Genomic DNA, 12,700 nt, shown 5'->3' with positions numbered 1-12,700 from the left:
ATGGAGACAATATTTCCAAAGGCCTAAAATGCATTCCAACATAAGGACAGACTCCAGTACAACCTTGGACACATAATCATGGCTAAATAAATTGTGTCCCATGAATATAATAGAATGTTATTTTTATGTTGCTAATTAGTCATTTTTTACTATTGTGACCACTTTGGAAGTGGGGATGGTTCATGGTAAAGATACTGGAGTGGTTTGTCATTTCCTCCTTCAGCTAATTTTACAGAGGAGGAAATTAAGGTAAATAGGGTTAAGTGCCTTGCCTAAGGTCACACAGTTAATAAGAGGCTGTTTGAACTCAGTCTTCCTAACTCCAGGACCAGTACACTATCTACTGGACTAACTGTCCTTTACATATGGACACAGGTAAGTCTTCCTGAACCCAGACTACAGTTCTATCCACTATTCCATCTTGTTGTCCATATGAATACACACACACACACACACACATACACACACACACACACACACACACACACACACACACACACACACATATATATAATCTTGAATACAAGTTCTCTTTTGAGAAATATAATGATACTGTTTTATTCCCTATGCTCTATCACTAAGTTTGGCAACCTAGATGTGGCAATTTTATTTGTGCAAAAGTTAATCAACTTCATGTTCATCATAATTAGATAATTTAATTTTTTGTGAGTTTCTTTTCTTTCCTGTTTACAATTTTTTCTTCCCATAACTGGAAAAAGGCAAATGATCTGTTTTTAATGGTAACTACTACTGCTATGATTACAAGTCCTTTTAAATTTATTGTGTAAGGAAAAATTGGAGATACAATCTTTTCAGAGCATAATGTAATGAGAATTACATTTCTTAATGGCTAATGGAAAGACAGTTACAAAATTAATCAGAAATTAAGGAGTTACTCCCCCCAAATAAGTGAATCAAAGAAGAAATAATGGAAACAATGAATAATTTCATTAAAATATAACAACAGTGAGGAAACACACCAACATTTATGGGAAGCAGACAAAGCTGTACTTAAGATAAAATTTATATCTCTAACTGTTGATAGTCATAAAACAGAAAAAAAAAAGATCAATTAGCTGGGTATGCAACTAAAAAAATCTAGAAAAGAAATAAATTAACCTATTCAACACCAAATTGGAAATCCTGAAAAACCAAAGGAAAGATTAATAAAATTGAAAATAAGAAAACCTTTGATATAATTAAATTAGAAGTTAGTTTTATGGGAAAAACAATAAAATAGATAACTCATTTGGTTAATTTGATTTTAAAAAAAGGAAAGAAGAAAACCAAATTACTATTATCAAGACTGAAAGGAGTGAATTCATCACCATTGAAGAGGAAATTAAAGCAATTGTTATGACCTATTTTACCCAATTATATACAATACATTTGACTATCTAAATAAAATAGATGAATAACTCCAAAAATATAAATAATCAGATTAAGAAAAGAAACAAAATATTAATTAGGGGAAGAATTGAAAAACCCTTCAAAGAACTCCCTAAGAAAAAATCCCCCAAATTATAGATGGATTCACAAGTGAATGCTATCAAAATCCAATATTATATAAATTTTTGAAAAATTAGACAATGGAATACTACCAAATTTCTTTTACATCATAATTATGGTGCTGATACCTAAACCAGGAAGAAGCAAAAGAGAAAAAGAAAATTATAAACCAATGTCCCTAATGGAAAAATTTAAATACAATACTAGCAAAGAGATTGCAACAATATATCATAAGGATCCTACTCTATGACCATGTGAGATTTATATTAGTAATACAGTGCTGGGGACAGCTAGGTGGCACAGTGGATAGAACACTGGCCCTGAAGGCAGGAGTTCAAATCCAGCCTCAGACACTTAATAATTGTCTCACTGTGTGATCTTGGGCAAGTCACAATCCCATTCCCTTAAATAAATAAAATTAAAAAAAATAAAAAGGAATGCCGTGCTGGTTCAGTAATAGGAAAACTGTCAGCATTATTGATCATATCAATAACAAAACCAGCAGAAATCATAGATTATCTCAATAGATGAAGAAATAGTACTCATTCTTATTTTTAAAAATTGAGAGCAGAGGAATAAATGGAATTTATCTTAAAATGATAAGTAATATTTTTATTAGCAGCATTTTCTGTAATAGAGACAAGATAGAAATTTTCCCAATAAAATCAGTGGTGAAGCAAGATGCCCATTATCACCTCTATTAGGTAATATTGTATTAGAAATGTTAGCTATATCAATAAAAGAAAAAATAAATTAAAGGAATTAGAGTGGACTATAAGGAAACAAAATTATTATTCTTTGAAGATGATGTAATGTTATACTTAGAAAATTCTAAATAATCAGCTAAAAAACTACTTGAAAACTTTTGTGAAATTTTTAGCTTTTATAATGTTGTTAGATAGAACATAAACCCACATATATCATCAGGATTTCTATATATTATCAATAAAATTTAGGACCAAGAGATATAAAGATAAATTCCATTTTAAAAAAGGAAAACTTTAAGTCAATATAAAATACTTGGGAGTCTACCTACCAAGACAAACCCAGGAACTAACTATATAACCACAAGTATAAAACACTTTTCACAAAAATGATTTTCTTTTATATCCAAACAATTGGAAAAATATTAATTGCTCATGGTTAGACTGAGTCAATATGATAAAAAAGAAAATTATACCTAAATTGATATATTCAGCACTATACTAATCAAATTATTAAAAATTATTTTATAGAGCTAGAAAAAAATAAAATTCATCTGGAAGAACAGAAAGTCAAGGATATCAAAGGATTCAATTACAAAAAAATGTAAAAGAAAGTAGTCTATTCATACCAGATCTCAAACTGAATGGTAAAGTGGCAATTATTAAAACAATTTGGTACTAATGTAGAAATAGAAGGGTGTTCATTGGAATAAATTAAGTACACATTATGCTATAGTAAATTATAATAGTATCCAGTATATGATAAACACAAAGACCCAAGATTTTGGAACAATGCTTCATTATTCAATAAAAAATTGTTTGGAAAACTGGAAAATTCTTGCAGAAAGTAGGTATAGGCCAAATCTAACAGCAAATACCAAGATGAGACCAAAATAGGTACACAATTAACATATAAAAGGTAATATCCCAAGGAAATTAAGAGTGAATGGAACAGTTTATCTGTCATATTTATGAATAAGGGTAGAATTTAAAACTAGACAAAATATAGAGAAAATTACAAAATGTAAAATAGATAATTTTGATTATATATAAAACTAATAAGCATTTTTGCATAAACAAAGTCAATGCAACCAAAATGATCAAGAAAACAGAACAAAGGGGGATAATTTAAAGCAACTAGGTCTAATAGAGGCCTCATTTTTCAATTATATAAAGAACTAATTCAAATTTAAAAATATACAAGACATTATCCTATTGATAAGTGGTCAGAGGATATGAATAGACAATTTTCAGACAAAAATACAAATCTATATATAAAACAAATACACTAAATCACTATTGATTAGAGAAATTCACATTAAAACAACTCTGAATTACCAACTCACACCTATCAGATTAGCTAAAATGACATAAAACAATACATGATGGATGCTAGAGGGGATATGAGAAAATTGGGTCACTGATGAACTGTTGGTGTGACTGAACTGAATCCAAAAGCATAAAAAAAAGAAAACAAAAAGGGGAAATTATTTTTTTGTACAAAAATATTTATAGCAGGCTTTTTTGTGGTGGCTAAGAACTGGAAATTAAAGAAATGACCCTCAGTTGTATATTGGCTAAACAAGTTGAGACATATGATTTTAATAGAATATTATTGTGACATAAGATATGAAAAGCAGGATGAATTCAGAAAAACCTGGAAAGACTTGCATGAACTGATAAAAAGTGAAGTGAACAGAACCAGGAGAATATTATACATAGTAACAATATTATTCATTGAAAAACTGTGAATACCAGATATTCTCAGAAATACAATGATCCAAGACAACCCCAAAGAACTAATAATAAAGCAGACTATCCACCTACAGAGGAAGAACTGATGTTTAAAAAGAGATTGAAGCAAGATTTTTTCATTTTTTTCTTTCTTTTACCTTTTTATTCCATACCTCATGTACAAATAACTAATATGAAAATATTATGCATAGTTGTACATGTATAACTTATTTCTGATTGCTTACAGTCTCAGGGAGGGGTAAAGGAAATGATAAAATTTGAAATGCAAAACTTTACATGGAAATGTTTAAAAATATTTATTGTGTAATATGAAATAAAATTTTCATTTAGATTCAATTTCTATCTGCCTGCTTTCCAGTATTCTCAGTATTTCTCATTAAATATCAATTTGTTTTCCATGTAATTTATGATTTGGAATTTGTTTAACACTGAGCTTTGGGATCCTATTTCTTAACACTTTTCAGTTTCTAATTCTATCTTGTCTAGTTTGATTCATTGTTCTGATCTATTCTTTTTTTAAAAATCAATGCCAAATTGTGTTGATAACTCTTATTTTTATGATAGTTTGAGATCTGGAAAAGATATTTTTCTATTCATTTTAAAAATAATTTCCTTTGAGATACTCTTTTGTTTCTTTAAATTAGTTTTAAATAATGTTTAATATTTCATTAACTTCTATCAAGTTTACCTTTGATAAGTGACATATCATTAAAACTGTAAATTACTATTTGTAGTATTTTAATTTTAATTTTGTTGACACTGATGATATGAGAGGTAAGATAAAACTGTCCCTAGTATTTCAAATAGGGAGAGTTTTTTTCATCTTTCCTTTCTTTTTCTTGTCTTTTTACTATTGTTAGACTTTTTAGAAATATATCAAATAGGGGCGGCTAGGTTGTGCAATGGTTAGAGAACTGGCCTTGGAGTCAGGAGTACCTGAGTTCAATATATATATATATATATATATATATATATACATCAAATATAAAATAATCTTGGGAGGATCAGGCCCTAGTCATTGTGGGGATGGAGACAAGAAAGGCTTCATGTGGAAGGTGGTTATCACAATAGTCTAGACCATAGAGGATGATAAGAACTTAACTATGCCTGGAGTAGAAGAAGGTGGCAAGAATGGGAAACCTATGAGAGATGATCTGGGGATAGAAACAAGATATGACAAGTGATTAAATATGTGGGCTAATGAGTCAAGCAAAACTTGGGGAACTGGAGGAAGATGCTACAGGAAAGGGAAACTGGGAAGAGGCATGGGCTTGGGGCAAAGATAATCAGATTTATCTTAAACATATTGAGTCTGAGATACTTTTGGAACATCCAGTTCAAAATACCCCTAAAACCGTTAGTGCTGTGAGTCTTCACTCAGAAAAAAACAACTGAGGTTATAGGTCATCTCTATAGAAATGATAAATAAAAATAAAAAAATTAAATTTAAAATTTATTTATTAGCCATTAATGAAATTATCAAATGAGAGATTGTAATTCCTGAGTCCTCTTTCCTTTGGACCATTCAACCTATCAAATCTTTCAGGATTCTGAGAGAAAACTAGGCTTGTGATTGCATCATTATAGGGGACTTCCAGATGGAAATATTTCTTCTGACCTAATATTAGAAAGAGGTATCTCCTGCAAAATATGACTCAATATACTTCTGCAAATGACTTGTCCAACTACGCATTCAGTGTTTTCACTTTGAGATCACTTTCCACTTCAATTACAAATATATATATATATATATATATATATATGTATGTATCTATATCTATGTCTAAATCTATGTCCATGTCTATATCTATATCTAATGATCTATCTATCTCTATATCTAATCTATATTTATATATATAGCATACACACAGATGTGTTTTTATTTACCTTTTTTTTGCTTCAGTTCTTCATGTGTAAAATGGAGACAAACAGGACAGGGAAATGGCAAACTACTCTCATACTTTGACAAGAAAACCCCCAATGATATCACAAAAAGTTGGATTGGACTGAAAACCAAAAATCTCTTTAATAGATTATGTCTAGATTATGTAAATTTATATACATATGCATGTCTATATATGCATATTTGCATTGCAATGTAAGTGTATTCAATGCATTGAGATATTTGCATGATTACTTCTCCATTGGAATGCTAATTCTTAGAGGTTAGAAATGCTTTACATTTCTTTGTGTGCTTTTAGTAAGCAACTGGGCACCTGGGTTCTATAGCAAATAGCATTGGGTCTGAAGTCATGAAGACTCAACTTCCTGAGTCCAAATCTGGCCCTCAGATGCTTAGTGAACTCAGGAAAGGCACTTCACGACATTTACCTCAGTGTCCTCATCTGCAAAATGAGCTGGAAAGGAAATGCCAAGTCACTCTAGTGTCTTTGCCAAGGACATCCCAAAGGGAATCACAAAGATTCTGATGCAACTGAAAAAATGACTGAATCATAACCAAAAGTAAACACTTAGCGTTTAATAAATGCTTGCTGCTTGGCTGATTGGTTATAGTCAGACATTTGCCTGGATCAGAGAGGTCTAGGTACGTGTCCAGGGTTATTCAACTAGTATGTGCTAGGGACAGAGGTTTAATTCCATTCTTCCTAAATCACAGCCCAGTTCTCATTTCACTAATCATATTTCCTCTCCCCTAATCTGATGTCAGATTTCAAAAGGAAATCTCTCTCTGAGGAGATTAATGTGCTAACCATTCACACTAAAATAGAAATGGCTGATATCATGAGAGCAGTTTATTAGAGAGGAACATAATAATCTAAGAGAAGTAGCTCACCTGATGAGAATGGCAATATATTAGTCATCAAGGATGAATTCATTTCAAGATCATTTTCAGAATGCAGCACTAATCTCTGATTTTTCTGAAGAACTATGAAGGAAAGAAAGAATTTCCAGAAAAGTAATTTTGTTTGTGTGTGTGTGTGTGTGTGTGTGTGTGTGTGTGTGTGTGTGTTGGCGGGGCGGTGTAGTGAGTCAATCAATAAACATTTATTTAGGAGGGATTACATGACTACTCTCAAGGAGTTTACTATCCAATGCAATTGGATACAATACACACAATTATATATAGACAACTTATATAGAGTATAATTGCAAAATAATCAGCAGAAGGAAAGTTGGGAAAGGCTTCCTGAAAAACTTCAACTTTGAAGAAGCCAGGAAAATTAGAAGGAAGGAGAGAATTCTAGGCATGGGGAAAATCAAGGAACAGGCAATGTTTTATTCGATGAAAAGATAGGAGGCCGCTGTCACTGGATCATAAAGTATAGGTGGGAATTGAAAAATGTATTAAGACTGGACATGTGGAGGTAGGGGGAAGCAAGTTATGCAGGACTGTGAATGATAAACAGGGTTCTATATTTGATTCTGGAGATGATAGGGAGACTTTGAAATTTGTTGAGTAATGTAATGATATGGTCAGATCTGTGCTTCATGAATCTCTCTCAATCTCTCTCAATTTAAGATCTCTTGAATAAATGGAAGAGATCTGTGGCAAGGACAATAAACAATAGCATAATGTAAAAGTCCAACCAACAGGCTATTATAAGAGTCCAGCAATGAGATGATAAGGACCAGGGTTGTGGCAATGTTAGAGGAGAGAAGGGCACAGGTGCAGGAGATGTTAGGAAGGTAAAATGGGCAAGCCTTGACAAAAGATTGGAAATAAGAGGTCAATGTTAGGGAAGAGTCAAGGATGACATCAAGGTTGGGGGCCTGTGGGAACAGGAGGATGGTGGTATTCTTGACAGTAATAGACATTAGAAAAAGAAAATGGTTTGGTGGGGGGATTATGACATTTCCAATGTTTTGGATATGTTGACTTGAAGTTGCCTAAGAGACATCCAGCTTGGGAAGTCCACTCGGCAGGTGAAGATGTAAGTTTGGAGTCAGCAGAGAGGTAAGGAATGGATAAGTAGATTTGAGAATAATCTGGATAAAGATGATAATTGAATCCATGGGACCTGATGAGACCATCATGTGAAATAGTCTAGAAGAAAAAGATAAAGAGGACCCAGGACAGACCCTGAGGGACACTGAGAATTAGTGAGTGTGACCCAGACTGGAGATGCAGAAAAGGAGAAAAGGAATCAGTTAGATAGGAGGGAAGATCATCAGGAGAAAAATCTAGAATGACAAAACTAACAAGAAGAGAATGCTCAAAAGAGGAGAATAACTGAGAAAAGACCAGAATATATTTCATCAATTTTTATCATTTTTCTTAAGGTTTCCTATATCCTCACAAATAAACCCAGGGATCTAACAAGCACCTAATTCTGTTGGGAAGACATAGTAGATGTTAAATGGTTTTTTTCCCTTCTTTTCTCCTCTAGCAGCTGAAGGCCACAACAAAGAAGTCTATGAAAAGGTGTATCCTCAAAAGCAACCTATGCTTCATAAAAGAGATACAGAGAAAAACCAAAAGCATGGTCCACAGGTACGACTTCTCTCTAATCAATCAATAAACATTGATTAAGGGCTTATGAATTGGAAAAGGTTTCCTGTAAGAGGTGGGATTTTAGTTGGGATTCAAAGGGAGTTAGGGGTGTCAGTAACCAGAGCAGAGGAGGGAAAGCTTTCCAGTTATAGGGGTCAGTCAGAGGAAACATCCAGATAGATACTAATACATCATTTCTCTTGTTAGTCACTGAGAGGGGCGCTCTATTTCCAGTTCAAAATCCCCACTGGTCCATGAGCAAAGAAACAGAAATATCTGGGATCTTTGAACTGAGAGTCTGATAACAGATATGGGGTCACAAAAAAGACCAGGTTTGGTAAGTCAACCCCTTTAAGACTAAGCCCCTGAGACTTACAGGGATTCAATTTCTGCCAGAGCCATTTTTCTCTTGTGACTTTTTCTTTTTTTTCCCATTTCTTTTCTTTTTTTCTCATTTTTTTCTTGTCAAATTTATTTATTTATTTTCATCCAAATGCAACTGTACATTTTTAAGTTACAAAATTTATTTCCATCCTCCTTTCCCACTCACCTCCCCCCAGCAAAGGACAGTCAAGGTTAATACAACGTTTTGATAAACATGTTTACAAATCAATCATTTTCGGTATGAGGAATAAGGATTAAGGGAAAGAGATAAATAGGAGATAATTTTTATTAATGTTCATCATATTTGAAAGTGTTGTTTTTTGCTATTGTTTGTTTTGTTTTGTTTTTCTTCCTTTGGATGGGGATAACGCCTAGCTCTCTGGACTGCTGAGAGCTTCTTGCGGCTTTTCAGAGATCTGCCAGAAGTCTGCAGGTCACTCAGTTCATACAATTCGAAGCTTCCAGCTCTGTTTTATTTGCTCTCATAATAATAGTTGTAATACCTATTTATTTCAAGCCTTAAATAGGGTTTTCCCTTGAAGGTTCCTCCACATTTTGCATGGTGCAACAGTTTCCAAGGCAAATGAAGAAGTAATTCGCTGCTCTAATTTTGCATCTTATCTCTTTTTATTCTTTCTGATATGAAATGGCTCTAGGAAAGGAGTTCAACAAAATCTAGATGATACAAAAATTAGGGATATCAGTAAAATTTCGTTTTAAAATATCATCAGATTTTTTAAAATATATTTTCCAAATCTGTTATTCTTCATTTTTCTCATTTGCCTAGACTGGCACATCATTGCAATTTGTTTTGTTTTTTTAAGTAATTTTTAAGACTATAAACTGAAATGGGAAAAAATGTTTTTTTTCTTGTTTTCTGTTTTTGCTTTTTGGGGTTAAGAGTTAGTAAGTGTCTGAGTTCATAAGTGTTTTAGGTAAATTCTTTGCATTGAGCTTTGATTTCAGGATACCAGTAAATCACCCCTTTCTTTTTGGTAGTTCTATTTCAATGCATCTTGCCTAGAAGAGAACATGGCATTATTAGCATCTCATTCTTGCCATATTCTTTTGGGGTTAGATATAGCCTAGGGATGAATCAATATTCTGCTATTCTTCTTCTGTATTTTAATGTTCTCTGGAATATTATACAGATAATACAATGAGCACTTTCTAAAATACCATCATTTTGTAATTGATTATCATTTTTCCCATTTTGATAGTTCAGTGAAAAAATTGTCTAGGGCAAGCCACTATTCTTATTCATATATATATACATATATATATATATATATATATATATATATATATATATATATATATATATATATATATATATATATATATATTAGATTATTGGACGTGTGAATAAAATTACTATTTTAAAATTCAATAAAAGTATCAGTGTGAACTCATCTTTCTCATGCTCAGTGAAAGCATACTGGAAACAATTCCTGGAGCAATTAGAAAAAAATAAAGGTGATATCTACTTCCTCTGACTCACACATTGATTTGATATTTTTCTGCTAAACCTCTATATTTAGACATTTTTTATTCTACATACTTTGAAGACTAGGATCATTTGTATGACACATACATTAAAAACAACTGATATTAAATTTTAATGGTTCAATATTATGCCTGCAGGCAGCAATTTTGACTGTTATTATTCTCTGACTTCAGTTGAGTTTCTATATTGAGTTGTCAAGGAGAATTTGAGGTGGCCATGTATGGATATGAATTTGTGTTCTGTTAGTTTATGTAAGAAAGTTCTATTTGACATGTGTTTCTAATCATCAGTTGTGTAATTTGTAGATCCTAAATTTGTGCCAATAATTATGCTATCTGTACTTGAAGAGAAACAAAATGGCATGTAGTGTGTCTGATTGTGGTTGATCAGACCAATATTAGCTTGGAAAGTTCTACCACAAGTCTGGCAAAGGAGCATTTGGCATAGAAATGGCTCTAAATTTGAGCATCTCAATTTCTTTTGAGGTTTTGCAATTCTTTACTGGAGAGCATAGCACCTTCTTTGCTATTGGCACACCATGGTAGATGGTCTTCTGCAAGTATCTCCCATGTCTCACAATTGAAACCAAAATTCTTCAGTGAGACCTTAAGAGTGTTTTGTTTCACTTCTTTTGACTTCCTTCCTTAGGTAAGTGAGCTTATTATCCACAGTGGTGAAAATGTCTCCATTTGCCATAATTGATGACTCCATGTAAGGATAGTACAGCACTGGCTGGTGGAGAACTTCTGTTTTCTGGGGCAAAATTAGCACAAACTGTAGAGAATTGAGACATTCTGTTGCATCCTAGCCTCAGAGGCTGCATTGGGGCACAGCCATCTGAAAACGAGCTTTATTACCAACTTTCCCTCCACTTTCAGCTTGACTTGTAACCTTTACAAGTCAAATACTTTATCAGTAGTGAGGTAGTTGACCTTGATGCTGTTTCCACCTTCATTGAAGGCATCCAATCACATCACTGAAAACATCATGCTAAAGAGCATGTTTCAATCTATTGGTAATTGGGAAAGTATGACAGCATCATCCCTTATCCAGAATCCTGGTAAGCATGATGTCATGGAACGGGTGTACAATACTAATGAACTTCTACAGGCAACTCAATTTGTCCTGATCTCTCACAAGTTTTCACAGCTAATAGCTCCAAAGGACTTGGTCAGTTCAGTGATCATTGTGTACAGATCTCTGTTCTACTCCTTATATTTTCCCTGGAAATGTTAGCCCACAAATACCACATCAACCATTCCTCATCCTTTCCTATAACCATACTGACTCCCAGGTTGATAACAATTTTCTAAACAAAGGACCAACTTATTAAGGTGGACTCTGGCAAGAATCTAGTAAGTAATGACTGCCCTGTGATTGTCAGAGGACAGCCTATTTCCTTGTCCTTTATAGGAATGGACAATGGAGACGTCCCTGAAATCCCTGGGGGGGAATAAACTCCTCTTATCATATAACGTAGAAGATCTCAGTTATTTTTTGTATGAATAGTGGACCTCCCTTCCTTGTAAATCTCAGTTGGAATAAAATCAGCTTCGGTGACTTTACCACATGAGAGGAGTCTAATGGCATTCAAAATCTCTACTTCAGTGGGAAATTTGGCTAGAGATGAATTAACTTCAAGTAAAGATATAAAGACAGTGATGTTAGCAATGGCTGATGATGATCTGTTGAGAATATTATGAAAATATTTAACAAATATATCCAGAATTATGCCCTTATCACAAACATATGATTGTATTAACACTGAATAGCTGTGATGCACTGTAGTCTTGACTCTTAAATAGCTTTTCACAGCATCATAAATGTGCTTTAGATTGTTGCCATCAGCATAAAACTGAAATTCATTTGCTTTCTTACTGAGTAAAGATTCCTTCATCTCTCTTAAACTTCACTTTCACTTTACTTTTGATGAAGTTAAATAATGCCTTTTTAGAGAAATTAACTGTTCTGCTGGGAAACCCTGTGAAGTATTCATTTTCATTTAATAACTTCTGAAACTCCCCATCATTTCCATCAAACCAGTTTTGATGTTTGTGAATATTCTGGATGAGATATAAATAGAAAAGGAAGGTAGTCCCTGCTTTCAAAAAACACACAGTAACTGAGGGAGAGACAGTAGATAAAGGAAAGTTCTCCCTTCTGAAAGGTAGAAAAGCCTCTCCCCTTTCTCCCCAATCCTGAGGGGTTTTGGTGAAGGAGTTGACAAGGACATGAAGTTTTTAGAATGTGTGGTTAGGTCAGCTGGAAGATAAGGCAGCAGGTTAAAATTTAAGATCCTGTGATCTTCTGGAAGCATACTAGCTGGTCGCTTCAGGTCATCCAACTTACTTGTGCAGTTATGTCCCTTCCTCTGAACAGAGCTTCCTA

At 33.3% G+C, this 12,700-nt stretch overlaps 1 protein-coding gene across 1 annotated transcript in view; it reads left to right on the top strand.

Moving 5' to 3' along the window:
* Positions 1 to 365: 365 nt before the first annotated feature.
* Positions 366 to 12,700, top strand: part of ADAM7 (ADAM metallopeptidase domain 7) — a 62,080-nt gene continuing 49,745 nt past the window's right edge. Inside the window, exons 1-3 of the mRNA XM_074220263.1 lie at positions 366 to 375; positions 8,318 to 8,421; positions 11,273 to 11,422. Of these exons, the coding sequence (XP_074076364.1) occupies positions 366 to 375; positions 8,318 to 8,421; positions 11,273 to 11,422 (264 nt within the window). The remainder of the gene's footprint in view (positions 376 to 8,317; positions 8,422 to 11,272; positions 11,423 to 12,700) is intronic.

This window comes from Macrotis lagotis, chromosome 1, assembly GCF_037893015.1.
Source record: "Macrotis lagotis isolate mMagLag1 chromosome 1, bilby.v1.9.chrom.fasta, whole genome shotgun sequence".
Taxonomy (NCBI): domain Eukaryota; kingdom Metazoa; phylum Chordata; class Mammalia; order Peramelemorphia; family Peramelidae; genus Macrotis; species Macrotis lagotis.
The sequence above is the reverse complement of the archived record's forward strand: the minus strand, read 5'-3'. Positions and strand labels throughout refer to the sequence as shown.